This window comes from Myodes glareolus, chromosome 18 (genome assembly GCF_982192425.1).
Source record: "Myodes glareolus chromosome 18, mMyoGla1.1, whole genome shotgun sequence".
Lineage (NCBI taxonomy): Eukaryota > Metazoa > Chordata > Mammalia > Rodentia > Cricetidae > Myodes > Myodes glareolus.
The window spans coordinates 47,887,194-47,906,499 of record NC_142043.1 but is presented as its reverse complement, the minus strand read 5'-3'; the positions used below and the strand labels follow the sequence as shown (position 1 = coordinate 47,906,499).

General features: G+C 50.8%; 1 protein-coding gene across 5 annotated transcripts; it reads right to left on the bottom strand.

Moving 5' to 3' along the window:
* Nucleotides 1-494: 494 nt before the first annotated feature.
* Nucleotides 495-18,621, bottom strand: Aifm2 (AIF family member 2, ferroptosis suppressor). Of its 5 annotated transcripts, none has more exons than XM_087898160.1 (9): nucleotides 18,505-18,621; nucleotides 10,911-11,109; nucleotides 10,456-10,571; nucleotides 9,004-9,123; nucleotides 8,488-8,580; nucleotides 4,910-5,018; nucleotides 2,878-3,030; nucleotides 1,654-1,857; nucleotides 495-857 (listed from the first exon to the last, which is right to left on the bottom strand). In XM_087898160.1, exons 2-9 carry the CDS (start codon nucleotides 11,086-11,088, stop codon nucleotides 706-708), a joined length of 1,125 nt encoding a protein of 374 aa, XP_087754286.1. In that variant the 5' UTR covers nucleotides 11,089-11,109; nucleotides 18,505-18,621; the 3' UTR covers nucleotides 495-705. The 5 variants fall into 5 exon arrangements, with proteins under 5 accessions (XP_087754286.1, XP_087754287.1, XP_087754290.1 ...); XM_087898161.1 differs by having other exon boundaries at nucleotides 1,654-1,854; nucleotides 18,505-18,526; XM_087898164.1 differs by lacking the exon at nucleotides 18,505-18,621 and adding an exon at nucleotides 18,385-18,474.
* Nucleotides 18,622-19,306: the final 685 nt, after the last annotated feature.

Here is a 19,306-nt window from a genome sequence, read left to right as displayed (position 1 = left end):
GAAGGAAAAAGATAGGGAGAGAGAGAGAGAGAGAGAGAGAGAGAGAGAGAGAGAGAGAGAGAGTGTTGTAGGGGGAGGAAGAAAGGGCGAGAAGGGGGAGAAGAGAGAAAGAGAGCAGAGTGCAGATACTAAGTTTGGGAGAATAAAATGAGGCCCCTATTAATATCCTACTTAACCTACTTATTGTGGGACCTATGAGCTTCCCCACCCCAAGTGAGGAGAGACTCGAGGTACAGGCCATCTCCCCACACCAACACTTTCCTTAGCTGGTCTCATGCTGTGGGCGCTACTTACTATACTACAGATTAGACACTAGCTAGAGGAGCCCAGGTCTGCGCAGCAGCAGCCCTGCACACTACGCCCAAAGCCCTGTGCATCCGTGTGCACACATGGACACACAGACAGAAGCCTACAGCTCAGAAAGCCGCCTCTGCCTCCCCAAGACCCTTTAGCTAGCCCGGCTGCAAGCAGACTTTCCAAATCCAGAAAGAATATTATAGGGCTTTTTTTCCTTTTTTAATGTCTCCCCCTTATTCTCCGTCTCTCATTTCGGGCTTTATACAAGTTGTATTTCCAGCCAGCATACGACTGACGCCGTGATCCAGACAAAGAGCTTTTGCTCTTGGCACCTGTCAGGAGGGTGTCCTTGGCCAATCAGTCTGTCACCCCTCGGAGCGGTACCTCAACTCCCACGCAGCCTCCATGTCACGGGGGTGACTGGCGCATGGTTTTCCAGCTCGTGGAGACGAAGAGGTCCCTGCTCTTGGCCAGTCGCACCATGAGGCGGCCTACGTAGAAGCCACTGATCTGGCCCACGCCGTCATTTCTGCCCAAGGACAGGAGGAATGTCAACGCACCTGGGGGGGCAAACACACAAAGCAGGGTGACACCTGAGAGACGCAGCCGCGAATGAAGCTTTCAGAGTCCACGAGCAACAGGGCGTGTTTAAGAGAGCAAGTCAGATGTCTGGGTATGTGGGTACACCTGTGTGTGCGTATGTTCATGTCTTGTGTGCGTATGACTATGTGTGCATGTGTGTGGAAATATGTCGAGACCAGAGGATGACAACCCGGGCTCTCATTCCTCAGGTAACAGTCACTTGTTTTAGTTTTATTTTTTAAGACTGGATCTTTTACTGACCATGAGGCCCAGGTTTTTTAGTTTGTTTCTTTGTTTGTGTTTTGGGGGGGGGGGGTTGTTTTTAAACATGTGTTCTCGAACAGGGTGGTGGTGGCACACACCTTTGATCCCAGCACTCGGGAGGCAGAGGCAGGCAGATCTCTGTGAGTTTGAGGCCAGCCTGGTCTACAAAGCAAGTGCCAGAACAGGCTCCAAAGCTACACAGAGAAACCCTGTCTCATAAAAACCAACCAAACAAAAAGTGTGTTCTAGGCATCAAACTAGGGTCCTTGAAAGCGCATCTGAGCCATCGCTCCACCTCTGTTGTTAGCAATGCTGAAGATGAAACCCAGGGCCTCAGTTCATGCCAGGCAAGAATTCTACCACTGAGCTACAGCCCCATAGCACATTTGCTTTTAAAGAGCCTTTGTGACAGGACCTGCAGTCTAGCGGTCATTCATCTTACAGCCCCCAAAGCCTTCTGCATATCTAACCCCAAACTTAACAACTGCCAAGTACCCAAGCTTTCCGTACCTGGCTTGTAGGCTTTGAGGGGCCTCTGCTTCATGGAGTTGACGATGTTGGCCACGGCAATGTTGGCATGCAGGCCAGCGTGATAGGCCATCTTGGGCTCCTTGATGTCAGCACAGTCACCGATGGCGTAAATGTTGCTGTACCCTTCCACCTGGAGGAACTCGTTCACCTTGAGAGCACCATTGCTGGCCAGTCTACTCTCTGCTGGGCAAGATGACACCACAGCAGCCCCTGAGCAGCCATGTTAAGTCACCTCCGGAACAGTGGGATGAGTCCCGGGTGTGCTAAGTGACACGCCCACTTGCTGTCATCCTGCCTGAAGTTCCCGTCCAAGCCCCTTTCTGCCAAGACAAGCCTGAGGCAGAGCAAGAGCAAGAACGAGAACAGAGGCAGAGCACCGGAAAGACTCCTCATACAAAAGAGAGCTCTTTGCAAGTCCCCTGGCTCTCAGGTCTTTAACTGTCCTTGGAACATATGTTGAAATTTTAAAATAGATACAGCCCTTTCCAAAACAATAAGCTTCCCTTAAGGGACTTAAAACAAAGTATCTTCTAGAATACCTTGGAATACTGAGATGCTAAACTGGGTGCTCTCACCATTACTCCTGTGGACCGCCTTCCTTCTAGACTGAAAACTAACTTCCTGCTGGGTCCGGCAGAGACTGGCCAGGGAAAGGGTGCTCAGCAATGGGTGACAGGTGCCTGGGGATGCAGCACAGTCATGGGGCTTGGCCACTGAGTCTCACTCTCATAGGTAGATGCTTGAACACACATCGGTCCACCGTCTATCCCTCTGGCATCTGGATATTGAGCTTTAAGAGATGAGGCCATGTTACAGTCCCCACTCGCTGCAAACAGAGGTTTGGAACTGGAGTAACAGATGCTTAGGTCTGGGGTTGGAGAGAACAACACACCTATCTATGGAGGGGGAGAGCCTGACCTGGGACTTCCTCAGCTTCCTCATAGGAAGCATCAGGAAGGGGGGCCATTCTCCCCTCTCTGAAGCCTGCTTCCATCTCGCTCCACTAGGTGGAAGCCCTAACCTTGGAAGATTCTGGCCTCCAAGCTGAGCAGGCAAGGCCTCTCGCCTGAACTTAAAGTTCAAGATCTATGGGACAAGAGGAGACAGGGTGCTGGTTCAGGTGGTAAGGGCTGTGGTGTGTCTCCGGATGCTAGAGAGAAAGGAGGCAGCTCGGAGGCAGCTCCTCCTGGGCCACCCACTCACCAAATGCACTCTGGTAAGCAGAGCTGTTGATTTTGATCCCGTTGCACAAAATCACCAGGTTGGTGGCCACCTCCGTGCCCTTGTCTGTCTGCACCTTGATGTAGTCCCGGAACTCACTGAGAGGCAGTTCCTCCAGATTGCTCACCCGCTCGCCTGTGGAGGGTTCCATAACAGGAAGCTGGCACACACCAAGGCAGACCACGGGGAAAGTGATCACTCCCCTCGTGACTCTCCCCCTCAGTCCGTTCTCCTGCCCCACCCCCACGCAGCAGAACGTGGACAGCCATCCCCCCACGGGATCCATCCGGAGGAAAGTTCCCGGAAGCTGCTGAAGGGAAGTGAAATCAAGCTTCCCAGGTTCTAGGAAACGCTACTCAACAGAGGGCCCCTTCCTGTTCCGAATGGCAGCTTGTTTGGCCTGTCTAAGTGGAAGGCTCCTAGTACAGCACAGATCAGAAAGCAGAGGAAGCGTTCAGCTGGTAGGGTACTTGCAAAATGTGCAGGAAGTCCTGTGTTCTATACCCAGCCCCGAAAAACTATGTATAGTGTGTATGCCAGTGCTCTGGAAAAGGAAGTGGGAGGATTACAAATTCAGTCCTCCTTGGTGACACAGTTTAAGGCCAACCTGGTCTACATGAGATACCCTCTCTCAAAAGTTTAAAAAATAATGAAGGTGCTGGAGAAAGGGCTTAGTGGTTAAGAGTGCTGGCTGCTTCTCCAGGAGACCCAGATTTGATTCCTAGCATCCAAATAGCGGCTAAAAATCAACTGTAACTCCAGTTCAAGGGGATCTAATGTCCTCTTCTGGTCTCCAGAGGCACTGGGCACATACGTGGTACATAGTGATGTAGACAGGCAAAAATCTGCACACATAAAATTTTTTTAAGAGATGGGTGGATGAGTGGATGGATGGATGGATGGATGGATGGATGGATGGATGGATGGAGAGGTGGATGGATGGATGGATGGATGGATGGATGGATGGATGGATGGGTAAGTGGGTGGATGGATAGATGGATGAATGGATGGATGGGTGGATAGGTGGATGGATGGATAGATGAATAGGTGGGTTGGTGATGAATGGATGGATAGGTAGGTGGACAGATGGGTGGATGGATGGATAGACGGATGGATGGGTAGGTGGATGGATGAGTGGGTGGATGGATGAATGGAGGGATGGATGGATATATGAATAGGTGGGTTGGTGATGAATGGATGGATAGGTGGGTGGACAGATGGGTGGGTGGATGGATAGATGGATGGATGGGTAGGTGGATGGATGGATGGATGAATGGATGGATGGATGGATGGATGGACGGACAAGCAGATGGATGGATGGGTACGTGGCAAAAGGCAGAGAGAGTGAGATAATCTGTTTGAAAGGAAAGTGCTTCCAGTCCTCGGGGACCAGTCACCAAAGGAGGCTGTGACAGCTGAGTGGAGCTTCCACAGCAACTGTCTCAGACCCTTCTGCACAGAACACAGAGGGAACACCCAGGTGCCAATCCACTCCAAATACTAGAATCTTCTCTCTCTTCCTGCTCTAGACCAAAAAAAAAAAAAAAAAGCCACACTCAAAAGCAGGGAGGTGGGGATGTATGCCTTTAGTCCCTAGGCTGCAGAAGCAGGTGGAATGTTAGGAGGCAGAGGCGGAGTGAGTTCCAGGACAGCCAGGGGTATACAGAGACTGGAAAAAAAAAAGTCACACTCAATGCCTCAAATTTCATGCCTGCTCCATCTTCCACAGAGACATCAAAAATCAAAACATGGGGCAGATCCTTTAGAGGCACTTAAGTCATTCAGTAAATAGCATCCCCTATCTGTCTGCTAGCCCTGTGACTTTGACTTCCGGCTGGGTACGGCTCAGGCAGGCTCCCACGTCTGAGGCTTCCTGATGCTCTCTGGATACAATGGGAAGGAGGGGAGTCTGAGCGGATGAACCATGGCTACAGCCCCAACCGGCGGCCACGGCTGGACCACGGGCAGTGTATCAGCAGGTGGGGGCTGGACAGGAGGGGGTTGTCACACGTACTCAACAGCAGCTGCACACCCTTCCGGAGGAGGATCTCTTTTACTTCCTGCCGCACACAGGGCAGGAGCTCCTGGTCAGCCAGCTGTACTTTGGAGTGGATGAGAGTGACCTAGAACAAGAACAAACAAACAAACATAGGTGTTGAGAGGGGAGCCCTGAGTCTCCCCCTCCTACTTCCCATGTAATACTGAGGAAAGGAGCATGAGAGACAAACTCTACACAGCAGCCAGGGCTCCAGCCCACCGCTCAGTACTCCATGCCCCTGAACCAGAGGATCGCCGGGTGCTACTGCCCAAACCCACACCTCACCTAAGGCGAACGGACAATGTTTTCAGGATATGCAATCGTATAATCAGTATATAAGCTGCTGGCATCCTGGCCCGACACCGGGCTGATCACAACACTGCTCTAGTTTTAAAATGAGCCTCATTAGCACATCCGCTTGCCGTCTCAGCAAGAAGACATGCAGTCAGATTGTGACCACCGTCCAGGTCAGACTTGGAAATCAGGCTGCCTCTCCGGCCTGATGGCACAGGCCTGGAATCTCAGCCACTGTGGAGGCTGAGGTAGGAGGATCTCAGGTTCCAGGCCAGGCTGAATTCCAGACCAGCTGGCTACTGAGTCAGACCCTGCCTCCAAAAGTAAAAAAAGACCGGGCGGTGGTGGCGCACACCTTTAATCCCAGCACTCGGGAGGCAAAAGCATGCAGATCTTTGAGTTCGAGGCCAGCCTGGTCTACAGAGTAAGTTTTAGAACAGTCAGGGATACACAGACAAACCCTGTCTCCAAAATGAAATAAAATAAAAAGTAAAGAAGGCTGGAGACAAAGCGTATGGGTAGAATGTTTGCTTAGCACCTACAAATCTTATAAGGAAAAGGGAGAGGAGAAAAAGACAGAAGGAAGGGGAAAGCAGAGAAGAGGGGAAGGGGGGGGGGCTTGACTGGGTTGAAATCCCATCTCTGACACTGGGACCAGACATCTCCTGAGACTCACCAGAATTCAATTGTCCCACTCAGGAACTGTGTAATGATGGACAAGAAAAGACATTAAAGGAGGGAAGGCTGGCAAAATGGCTCACCAGGTAAGGTGATTGCCGCCAAGCCTGACAACCTGAGTGTGAACCCAGGACCCACATGGTAGAAGAAGAGAATCAGCTCCTATAATTGTTCTATGATCTACACACACACACACACACACACACACACACACACACACACACACAAACACACGCACGTAAATAAAAATTTCAAATTATATTTTTTGAGACAGGGTCTCACTACTTCAATGATTCTCAACCTGTGGTCACAACCCCTTTTGGGGGGTTAAACAAACCTTTCACAGGGGTCACCTAAGACCATCAGAAATATCAGATACTTACATTAGAGTTCAGAATAGTATCAAAATTACAGGTATGAAGCAGCAATGAAAATCATTTTATGGTTGGGGGTGATCACAACATGAGGATCTGTATTAAAGGGTCACAGAATCAGGAAGGTTGAGAACCACTGTTCTGCATGGTCCTGGCTGTCCTGGGACTCGCTATATAGACCAGGCTGGGATAGAACTCACAGAGATCCTCTTGCCTGTGCCTCCCACGTGCTGGGATTAAAGTGTGCTACTATGCTTGGCCCTAATAAAAATATGGTAAAGGAGGGAACTTAGCACACGCCAATCACACACGTGCTCCTACATGCCTACTAATACAACATAGATCCTACCCTGAGTTAGTTGAAACGTACGATTACGTCTGACCATCTTTATCCCCGTGCCATGACAAGAATTCTGGTCTGTCCCTGGTTGCTGACACAGAGCTCTGAAGGCCTTCCAGTGCCGGAAGAATCGTTTGTTCTGATATTTGGCCTAATTCCTAACCCAGAGCTTTCTGTGACCTTTGTAATTCTCTGAGTGACAAACTACTGGATGCCTTGGAATTTCTTGGGTGACAGGAGCATCATTCAATCTGATGGGACAATGCCACCAGAATCAAACCCTGATGGGAGCTTCCAGCCCTGCCCCAGTCTCCCAGGAGGCCGAGGGAGCTGGAGGTGGAGTTCCACAGTCCGTCAAGCCAATGAGGGAGCCTTCAAATCCCCCTGCAAGACTTGGAGAGCCTCCTCATGAATGAAGGTGGCCAGGTGGCATACCCCAACTCCAGGGAGAAAGAATCCCCTGTGTTCGGGATCTCTCTATCTGGCTATTTATATATGTCCTTTAAAGGCTTATTTTATTAGTTTTAGTTACATGTATATGTGTCTGTATGTGGATATGCACACATGAGTGCAGTGCCTATCGAGTCCAGGAGAGGGCACTAGATCCCCTACAGCTGGAATTACAGGTGGGGTGAGCACCACGTGTGGGTGCTGAGAACCAAACCTGGGCTCCCTGCAAGAGCAGTATGAACTCTTAACAATCAAGCCACCTCTCCAGCCCCATCTGTGTTAAAAAAAAAAAAACAACAACAAAAAAACAAACCTCTTTTGTGTTAATCTAAGCAGTGGTAAGCGAGCTGTATCTCTGGGGTCTATATGACACTCTGGCCACTATAAAACCCAATGGGAAGAACTTTCTGCTTATAGCTGGGTCAGAAGTATTATTTAACCAGGGACCTACGACTCCACTGTCATCTGAGGTTGAAGCAGCCATATGGGGCTGAGCCCTTGACCTGTGGTGTATGTGCCAATTCCAGGCAGCTCTGGAGTTGAACTATATCACGGACACCCCACTGGTGCCAGTAAGAGCAGTCGGTGTTGGAAGAGACCCACCCTGCTCATCACAGAAGCACTGAGAACAAGCGGGGGAGGGTGGGCTTTCTATGCAACACTCGTGAATCAAAATGAATACTTTAACTACACCCATCAGTCACCATAATTTCCAGCTATTTGTCAGAGAGTAAGCATATAATTAAATTATGCCAGATTGATTTTCCTTGTTGAAACCAACCATCTCTCCCCAGGGAGAAGAGTGCTGCTCACAGGCTCTTTGTGGCTGGAAGAGGCTCACTCACATGAGCTAAGGCTGACCCACATGACCACCATGTGGCTGTCCAGGGCAAGGGCTGCCAATCAAACATACCAAGAAACTTCACAGCAAAAAGAGGTTATCCAAGAACATCCAGGCCTCATCCCAAAGGCTCTCACTTGGAAGGAGAGACATGGGTGGTTGGGTTTATGATACAACTCGCTGGCCCTCCTCTCTCCACGTTCAGAGCTCCGTACAGCCAGGAGCCGAAGCATGAGGCTCTTCTCGCTATGTGGAGTGACTGTGTGTGGAATTGCTTTAGGACAAGATGGAAAACACTCTGCTTATGCATGTGGGGCTCCAGCCTCCCAGGACCTGAGCAAAGTCCTGGTGTTGCTGGAGTGGCAAGATGGGTAAAGGTAAAGGCGCTTGTCTCCAAGCATGATGGCATGGGTTCAAATCCCAGGGTAGCCTCTGACTCACACTGTGGCACTTGTGCATGTACATACACAAAGATATTATATATACATATATTATACATACATATAAATACACATTTATTTAATGTTATTATAAATTTTCAAAAAAAAAAAAAAGATAGCCAAGAAGGCCACCTCACCTCCTTCTTGGGGTATTCAGTTTTTATCTCTGCGGCCATCTCCACTCCTGCGGAGCCACCTCCCACCACCACAATGAACTCTGAGAGCTGGATCTGAAGAAGAAGAAGGGACCATGAAGCACACCCACATACCTGCACGGTGGTTCAGCCTATGGAAGAGGAGGGAGGCCCTGGCTAAAGAAGGGCAGCGCTCCATCCATATTTGGGCTCCGGATGGGTCGGCTCCTCCCTTCACAGGATCCCTGGGGAAAGTGGGAGCACGCAGTGCGCTGTACCGCATAGCAGGCGAAAGGGGCGGCGTGCATACGTAAAGAGGTGAGAAGAGGGACGAGCCAGAGACATAGCCAGCACAACACATAGAAACTCGGGTCTGTCTGAGGCCTCCTCCGAGAAAATGTCTCTCTGGCAGCTCTCCGCCGCTCGCAGGCTGTTCAGGCAGCCATGAGGTCCTCCCAGATAGTCCCCCAGCTCCAGGCCCACTGCCCACCCTGCCCCACATCCGTCAGTGTGGCGCACCTGCTTCACCATGTCCTCATAGGCCTGGATGGCTGCCTGCTGGCAGGACACCTCATTAAACTTGCCAGGGAAGGGCCCGGTGCTGCCTGTGGCCAGGATGAGATGAGAGAAGGGCAAGGCCTACAGAGGATAAGAAAAAGATGCGTGAGTTAAGTAAGTCAGGCGGGAAGGACTGGGCTTCTGCCTCCAACAGCAGGACACCAGGGACCACGGAGCGGGGCAGAAAAGAGGCTCCTTGGGTTAGGGTTAAGAGGCAACGCCCTGGTCCACCTCTCCCCACATTCAGAGAGCTCTATATAGCCAAGGGCCCAAGGAGGAGAAGGAGGAGAAAATACCACACTAATGGGAGGCCTATACGGTACCGGGAGCCAAAGATTCCCTAAGGAAGCAGGAGGGCATGGGGTGTAGAGCTCACCGACATAGGGGCCAGGAGCAGGAAACTGCCTGGGGAGGGGGAGCAGTAAGCAAGACTCATGCCTCCAGTGTGGAGTTAGTTTGGAATCTTCTGGATTTTTGTTTTTGAGATTAGGTCTCATGTAGCCCAGTTACATAACCATGGATGACCTTGAACTTCTAACCTCCTGCTTCCAGCTCCATGTAACTGGGATTGTGTGGCATGTACCACCGTGCTCTGTAGTGGGAATTCACTCAGCCTTTGGGGGTACCGGACTTAGGGGCGTGGTATTCTTGTCTGAGTACATGATCGCTTTTTTAAAAAAATATTTATTTATTTATTTATTATGTATACAATATCCTTTCTGCATGTATGCCTGAAGGCCAGAAGAGGGCACTAGACCTCACTACAGATGGTTGTGAGCCACCATGTGGTTGCTGGAAATTGAACTCAGGACCTTTGGAAGAGCAGGCAATGCTCTTAATCACTGAGCCATCTCTCCAGCCCCTACATGATCACTTTTAAGAGCTAGGAGTGGGCTCTCTCGCTCTCTTGGCTTGTGGTCAGAGTTCCGTTCGCAGCTCCTGGGTGGGGCCCACAGAGCAGAGGACAGGGGAGACTCTCTACCTTTATTGTGTGAGTGTTCCCCACATAAACATTTGCTATTCTTTTCCCCGGGCTCTCGTGGACTTCCTTGTTTATGCCTACAGCGCTCGGTGCTGAGGAGCAAACCTGGGGCTTCATGCACGCTAGGCAAGAATTCCACCAACTGAGCCACATCCCCAATTCCTCTCTTGGATATTTTGGAATCCTCCATCTATCATGCCAAAGGGGAGAGATTGACACTTATGTAAAGGCTCAGGACAGTGTCTGGAATGTAGAAAAGGCTCGGGCCACCCCAGCCACCCTCTGCTTGTGTCTGCTGTGACCGAGCCTTTGTCAGCAAGACTGTCCTGTGAAGCAGAAAGTGGGACCTGGAGCCCACAGATGGCTCCTCTTGGCCTTGAGGGGGTCTACTCCCACCTGGGCACCACCCCCCCACACACACACACACTCACCTCACCACCCTGTAGCAACACGGTATGGTTCTTCAGGTCTATGCCAATCACTTTGCCCTGTCGGAAGTTGTCCTTGAAGGTCACTGAGTAAGAAATGAATGTCTTTTTGGCAAAGCCTGGGAACGGACACAGAAGACGTCACAGGGTCAAACAGGGTCAAAACGTTCGCAAGTCACATACCCACAGGGGTGCTCTTGGCACAGCCAGGCCAGTGGGTATACCCAGGTGTCCACTCTGCCCTGAAGGTCCCGTCTGGTCCTCAGAAGACACTAAGGTCTGATAAAGAAGTTCTGTAAAGAACTGGCACTTCTTTACGGAAGATGCCTAAGACCAGTAGCCTGAGTTTAAGAATGAGTCTAATGCCTGGAGCAACTTGCCCTAAATGGAGAAAATGCCCCCAGCTTCGACATACCCCATAACAGTGACAAGACTGTGCTCGCAAAAGGGCAACTCACCGCTCTCCACAGAGGCCCGGAGCGCTGCCACATTGTGGTGGAAGGAGTCCTTCATGTCCACCAGCATGAAGGGGATGTTCAGTGCCTGCAGCTGGCTGGCGGCCGCTATCCCTCCAAAGCCCCCGCCCACGATGACCACGTGCACAGCTCCTGTATCCACTGAGACCTGGGACCCCATCTTGAACTGGGTGCTGTTGAGCTGGGAGAAGAGACTACATCAGATTCAGGGGAATGAGAGAACAGGGGTGTCCATGGCAAGAGGCGGGCTGACATCAGGAGTCTTCCTCGGTCACTCTGCTCTCCTCCTTATTCTCTGAGACAGGGTCTCGCAGTTGAACCCAGAGCTAACCCATCTGGCTAGTCTAGCAAAGACAGGATCTCCTGCTTCTCTGTCTTTCTAGAGGAGGAATTACAGGTAGGGCTGTCATGACAACTTGGCATACACACACAAACACACACACACACACAATAAGTACATAAAAATTTAAGAAGTAGAGCCCTGAGGTTTCAAGTACTTGCTCTTTCTTGCCTTCCCCATGGGAAGGTGCAGCAGGAAGACCCTTAGCAGAGGTTGACTCCTTGACTTTGAACTTTCCAGCCTCCAGAGCCATGAGCCAACAAATTTCTGCTCCTTAGAAACTCTCCAGTCTGCAACAGTCTGTAGCAACACCACGGACAGACTGAGATCACAGGGGAGGAGTCAGCCTACCATGGGATAGGTCACTCCAAAGCAGCAACCCCCCTCACCCTGGGGACATCTAGGAGGTATGACCCAAGACATAGTGGTGGTGAGGGAAGAGACCTGCTGGGAAAAATCTCCATGACTGTCTGCAGTGAGGAAGGGGTGGGGGAGGGAAAGCACTATCTATCTGGTAGACCCTGTGCTGGGAGGGGAGAGCAAGGCCCTGAGGGAGGCTGAGAGGAGAGACAAGAGATGGATCATCTGAGGAGTGTGACTACAGTGGGCATAGCCTAAGCTTGAGGGCCAGTGCTTGGACTGGGGCGGGCTACCAAGTTCCCAGCACACTGAGAGCAAACCTTAGTTGAGCCTCAGGAGCTGACATTCTACAACCTTTGGCCCAGATCTGGTTGTTGAGGTATCTAAGGCGGAAGGAGGCCATCTAGGTCACTAGACCAGAACTGCTGAGTTCAGAGACAGAAGCAGCTGGAAGGTACCAGGAGGAGGCTATCAGGGCCACTGGCAGGATCCTGAAGTCTGACCCTATGCCTCCAGCCCAAATGAACCCCAGAGACGAACACGTGATCAAGAGGCTTGCCAATGTGGAAAGAACCACCCATCCATGTGAGGGCCAAGTCTCTCCAGCCGAGATCTAGACAGCAGGAGAAGGGTTGCTGGGCGGTACTGTCTCAGACCAAAGGACATCATATGCCTTCTGCCCGAGCTAGGTCAGAAGAAGGGACATGTAGGGAGACACTAAAGACAGAAACGCTCAGAAAGCAGCCAGAGAGGCCCAGCTACTCTGTGGGCTTCAGAGAAGGGCACCAATAATGACATTTGGGGGACATAAGGAAGAAGTAAGTAAGTAAGGCACACTGTGGTACATGCTTATAACCCCTGCATTTGGGGTGGGGGAGAGGCAGGGAGACCAGAAGTTCAAGGTCATCCTCAGATATATAGCAAGTTCAAAGCCAGTCCCAGTCTAGGCTACATAGGGACTACTTTAAAAGAAAAAAAAAGTCTTGGGGGTCTGGAGAGATGGCTCAGAGGTTAAGAGCACTGGCTGCTCTTCCAGAGGTCCTGAGTTCAATTCCCAGCAACCACATGGTGGCTCACAACCATCTGTGTAAGATCTGGTGTTCTCATCTGGAGTCTTGCACACGTATGTGCACCCACATACAAACAAAAGAAAGAGACTCAGGCTGAGGTGAGCCTGGAAGTACGGGTTCAAGCAGCTGACCAGCTCCGTGAGGGAGTATGTCCCAAACCATCAGGGACTGTCTCAGGTGGTACGATGGCACTGGAGGGCCACCTATTACCTGATCCTCTGTGTGGTTAGAGAAAACCCAGCTCTTCTCTGGGCCTCGGTTTCCTCTTTCTTTCTTTCTTTAATTAATTTCTTTATCTTCCGTGTTTTGCCTGCATGTATATCTGTGCACCACATGCATGCTTGATGTCGAGAAGGACAGAGAGGGTGCTGGGAACCCTGGAACTGGAGTTGTGCATGGTTGTGAGCTGTGGGTGTTGGGAATGAAACTCAAGATCAGTCAGTGCTCTTAACCATTAAGCCATCAATCTAGCCCCCTCAGTTTACCCTTTCTAACGGGAAGCACTCTACACATAGCCTTATACACACAGGATGGATTCCAAGACATGGAAACCCCTGGGACTGTTCCCAAATCCTCCCACCCTTGCAGGATAGCTTATGATTAGAACTCCCGACACTGTTTTCATTGGTGCTGAGGGAGGGGCGGCTCTGCATCAGGGGATTGGAGGGGACTCATTGGCTAAATGACCTCTAATATACCAAGATTTCAGCATCCTACCCATCTGACAGATTAGGAAACTGAGTCCCTGACAGGACTGGGACCAGGACGAATCTCGCAGGAGGCAATGCTCTCTCTCCTCCTCTAACTCCTCAGAGGGTTGTTCCCAGCTAATTCTGAGTATTCAGCAGGCTAACTATGCCAACTGAATAGAAGATGAATATCCCAGGGAACCAAGCCCCAGGAAGACATAGGTACCCAGTTGGAGGCAGGAATGGACACCAGTGGGTTCACAGGGGCTAGAAACAGGGGAGGTCATAAGGTGGACCGCAGCGGGCTGTGTTCCACTTGCCCCCTTCTGTTGTGGGCCCAGTCCTGCCCTCGAGGCTGTCAGTCAGTGAGTAAGAGTTCAAGGCAGAAATGTGGGGAGAGCAGGTGACAGGCCAGCACAGATGTCACCAAGAGCCCATCATGCCAGATGGGCCAACAAACCTGCCCTTGCCTCTCCTGAGAATGCCAACCCCCAGAGGGGTGTGTGCCAGGGCCTTACTGAGTTGGCCGAAAGTCCCAGATGCCTCAGCTCCTTCCTGATCACCTCGCTGCTTCCGCAAAGGGCAGACTTTTGCTACGCTCAACCAAATCAGCCCCCAGTATAGCCAAATTGCTGCTCTGGCCTTGAGGATCAAGAATGGCAAGAAAAAAGAGGCGTTTCTCACTTCCTGCTGCTCTCTCTGGAATCTTCCTTCTCTCTCCTCCACTGACCTCTGCCACCCTCACTTGGGGGATTGAAGGCCAGCAACTCTCTTGAACATTCCAGCTCCTTGCCCAATACTTGAACACGCTAATTGTCCTTGGCTCTTGTCTATCCATTCTTGCCTGCCCCTCCCCGGAGCCGGTAGGGGGTGGGGGTAGGGCAAGGTTCCTCTTCACTGGGCCATAACCTACTTGGCCAGCCACCGAAAACCAAGGGCCCAGGCTGCAGTCCTCCACTTCCAGCTACAGACCCTGTGGTTGCTCCAAATACATGCCTTGAATGAATGAACATTACTTTCCTATATGAATGTGCTCAATATGGCAGCCAGACTGGGCCAATTGTAATCAATGGAAGATTCCATTGACCCACAGAAACCTCCATTGGTGGGAGACTCTAGAAGAGACTCCCACACACCCATATAGCCTATTGGTTTTTAAAGAGTGAAGCCGGGCGGTGGTGGCTCACGCCTTTAATTCAAGTACTTGGGAGGCAGAAGCAGGCAGATCTCTGTGAGTTCGAGGCCAGCCTGGTCTACAAGAGGTAGTTTCAGGATAGGCTCCAAAGCTACGGAGAAACGCTATCTTGAAAAACAAAAAACAAAAACAAATCAGCAAGAATGAATAGCATTTTTCCATGAAAGGCTTGTCCGTGGATAATCAGGCAACAGGATCACCACCTGTAGATCTTCACCCCATTTGCAAGCAATAAGACACAGCACTTTGGGGTATGCACACATACTTTTGTGATTGCTGCAAGCTTGGCGTTTCCTGTCACTTTGCATTTCATACCTGTGGGGTTTTCATCCTATTTTGGAAAAAGAATGCTTAGCCACTGGAGGATGCTCCACCTTTATCAGATCTGACCTCATTCCCTGAACCATGACATAGTTCCCTGAACGATTAATACAAAGCTAAGAAGAGGTTTCTACTTCCTTAGCTTTCTGTTGTTTGAATGGCTAAACATTCTAAACATGCTACACATTGCTAAAGCGTGTGTTGTTTTGCTTCAAAAGCGAGACAGGGCTGTGGAGATTGGAGATGTCTCAGCAAAGTGTAAAGTGTCTGCCGGGCAAGCATGGGTTCTGAGTTTGTAGGCCAAGGACTCATTCAAGAGCTGGGCACTGTGGTTCAGATCTGCAACTCCAGCACCCTATAAGCAGAAACAAACAGATCCCTGAAGGTGATTGGCCAGCAGGCCTAGGCAAATCAATGAGCTTCTGGTTTGGAGAGACCTTGTCTCAAAGAAAAAAAAAAAAAAAGAGGCACCAGAAATGGAGGCTCAGGTCTTAAATCCCAGCACTCTGGAGGCATAGGTAGAGGTAGGCAGATCTCTGTTAGTTCAAGGCCAGTCTGGTCTACATAGAGAATTCTAGGCTAGGTAGGGCTACAAAGTGAGACCCTGCCACAAAAAAATAAAATAGGTGAGTGCTTATCAAGGAAGGGTACCCAATGTCAGCTTCAGGGCTACACTCGTACACACACACGCGCACAAGCTGCACAAGGAAGCTTGCTGTGATGGTATAGCACACCTGTGATCCCAGATCAACATAAGTTCAAGGCCAGCCTTAACCCAATAGCTAATTTTAGGGCTATAGAGTAAGACTCTATCTCAAAAAGGAAGTAGTGAGATCTATCATTATATGATTTTTAATCAAATATAATTCACATATAAGAGTTACCATTAAAGTGAAAATTGGCTGGTTTTATTATACTTTCTAGATTGAACAATCACCACAACTATCAATCCAGAAAACTTTCATTAGGGTGTAATGAAATTACACCTGTAAATCTGTACTGTAAAAATTTACGTCTGTAAATCCAGCACTCATGGGGCACAGAGGCGGAAGGATAGAGTTCGAAGTCAGTCTAGAATGTGTCCGGAGACCCTGTCTTGGAGAATTCTTTGGCGGCTAACATACCCGTCTCCACGAATTGCCTACCCTAGACGTTTAGTGCAAACAGAACCATACAGCACCATAACCTCTGGTATCTGGTTCCTTTCCCTGGCGTGTATGGTGTCTGTTTCTCCTTCACAAGGCTAAATAACATTATCAGATGACTACACCACATTCTCATGGGTGATCCAACATTTCAGCCTTCACTTCCTGGCTGCTGTGAACGGCGCCACCACAGATGGACATCTGTGCACCAGGTTTTACGCGGCCATGTTTGGAAGTTTAGTCTATGGCTGTGGGAGAACTGCTGAGTCATGGGGAACTCTAGGTTTAACTTTCTCAGACACTCCCAGCAAGGAAGCACAGAGAATCTCAACTAAACCTACTGGCTTCAGAAAAACAAGCCTAAAGCAGTGGTTCTCAGCCTTCCTAATGCTGCGACCCTTTAATACAGTTCCTCACGCTGTGGTGACCCCCAACCATAACATTATTTTCGTTTTTACTTCATAGCTGTAATGTTGCTACTGTTATGAATCATAATATAAGTATCTGTGTTTTCCAATGATCTTAGGTGACCCCTGTGAAAGGGTGGTTTGAAACTCCTCCCCTCCAAAAGGGTTGCAACCCACAGGTTGAGAACCACTGGCTTAAAATAAGTCTTAAGTACTGGAGCACAGTTATTCGGTGGATCACTTGCCTAGCGTGCACAAAGTCCTGGGTTTGATTCCTAGCATCACAGAAACCAGGTGATGCTCACTTTTACAGGTGAGAAGCAGGAAGAGAAGCAGGGAGAAGCAGGAGGATCAGAGGTTCAAGGCTGGCCTTGGATACGTAGTAAGTTTGAGGCTGCCAAGAGCTACATGAGACCCTGTCCCCCTACCCAGCCCCCACCCCTTAAAAAAACAATGGTACAGCATTTCCTAAGTAATTGTACCATTGCCTCATCTCCTGAAACACACACACACACATGCACTGATGTGATTCACACTTGAACCTGCCTATCAGCCCTGTTCTCTCTGCCATGCAGCCTGATCCCAGGGTCAGAGTCCTTCAGAAATCTACTACTGGAACACATTTCTGCCATAGCTGTCGAGAGGTCAAACCTCAGACAACACAGAACAGGAGCTGTGTACACCCGACCAACGAGAGGCCTGGCCATCCCTGTCTTAAAAAAATCACAAATACACCACACAGTCATTTGAATCATCCTGGCTTATACAAGGACAATTTCAACACTGACACACAGGATAACCTTGTCTCCACAGTAGCCAAGAGAGGCAGAAGGCTGCTGAAGTGTGACTCAATGGGCTGTGATGTCCCTCTTCCACTGAGGAAGAGAGATGATGGCTTCCCTCTTTGGACACCAGGGATCAGGCTGACAGTGGGCACTCTGGGGAACGCACCCCCACATGTACTCTTGAAAAACACCCAGTGCTAAAGGACTCACTGAAAGGAGGAAGAGAGGAGGGAAGTCGCAGACACTCCTGTACTCAAACCCCGCCCACGTGACTTGTACATCCCCCCCCCCCCCCCCCCCCCCCCGTCCGCTGTGCACCTTCATCTATCACCAGGCAAGGTTCACTGACGGTACAGTACTTGATAGGCCAAGTTCTATCGCTTAAGGGCGAATGGGCCTGGAACGGCCTAACATTGACTTGGGGGTCAGTGTCCTGGTGAATAGGAGGCAACCTGGGTCGATCTTGACGTGCAGCCACCTTGGGGTACTCTTCTAGGTGTGGCTGAGCACTTGGGTGTGGGCAGCAGACACTGGCTCATGTTTGAAGCTGACGGCAGCCTTGGAGTATAGGTGCTGAGTGGGGAGACCTGGAAGGACCTTCCCAAACAGTCTGTGCCTGTTCTCCTGCAGGAGAATCCCAAGACAGCTGAGCCCTCCCGCCCCTCCGATTAAATTCTTGGGTCAAAGAGATCTAGGAGAGAGAGTGGATCCAGCCATGGCTGATCCTGTTTTGGCAGAACCACGACTTCGCGGGGGCGGGGGGAGCAGCGTGAAGCAGGGCTCCAATACACGCGAACTGATGATCACTTGGGCAACCCCATTCACTTTCCCTGAGATTCCTAAGGGTCTCCTCGCTGCGATCAGACACAGCAGTACTTCAATCTGAGACCCCTCCCGGAATCGGACAAAGCCTGCCCGCTTGCCCGCTTGCCCCGCCGCCCCTGAGCGTCCTGCTCCCAACAGGGCCCTAAGTTCCCGGAAAGACTTAGCGGGGGATTTAGGGGCGGGGAATCCGGTCCTACGGGTCGGTGTTGGGTATCCTAGGCAACGGCACCTCCCTAGTGCCGTGGTCCCTGTCGTGGTCCCTGTCGTTCCTCCACCGTTGCCCCGCCGCACCCGGGAATAAGGGTCCAGGCGACCTCACCTGCCGCTGTCCGCGTGTCTTCCGGCGCCCGCTGAGGCCCTGGCCAGGGTGTGCCCATCGCTGTCCCCGGCCTGCGGCGCCGCCCCGAGTCCCGCCCCTCCCTACTGCCCTGACACTGACCTTGACCGCCTCCAGTTTAGAGGCTTCGTTCGCTGCAGCCCGCAGCCGTCTTAGATTTTCCGCCTGCCAGCGCCCCGCGCCCCAGTTATGCCTGGGTTTCTGGGAGACACCTGTAGGTCTTATACCCTCCCCCTCCACGTGTGTGTGCTCTAGCTGTGCCTCCTTCATGCATATGCAGGGGGGCTGAGCGCCTTTTGTGTGCCCAGCCCTGGGTCCTGCACTGGGGGCTTTAGCATGGAAAGTGGAACAAGTGTAATCTTTTGGTCAGGTGACGGACTGGGGAAATACGGGACTAAGCCCAAAACTAGGGACGTCACTCAGTAGGGTAGACTGCCTATCCTGAATGCCCTAGGTTCCTTACCCAGCATTACAAAAGCAGAGCGTGGTGGTGACTGTAATCCTAGCACTTGGGTGATGGAGACAGGAGAATTAGAAATTCAGGGTCCTCCTCGGCTACTACAGCCAGTTTGAGACCGGTTTGGGCTTCCTGAGATCCTGTCTGAAAATGAAACCATTAAACCGCCGCCACCATCAAAAACATCTCCTGTCACCTATTGTGTTGAGAATAACTTTTTTTTTCTCTGTGGCTTTGGTGCCTGTCCCGGAACTAGCTCTTGTAGCCTCGAATTCACAGAGATCCACCTGCCTCTGCCTCCCAAGTGCTGGGATTAAAGGTGTGCACACCACCACCCGGCTGTGTTGAGAAAACTTGAAGGCTGAAAAAGGTGTTAGACCTCTGACCCATACTAAAGTCAGCAGTGGGAGAGGAGGGGAGCAAGCCTGCATGCAAAGTGGCAGAAGG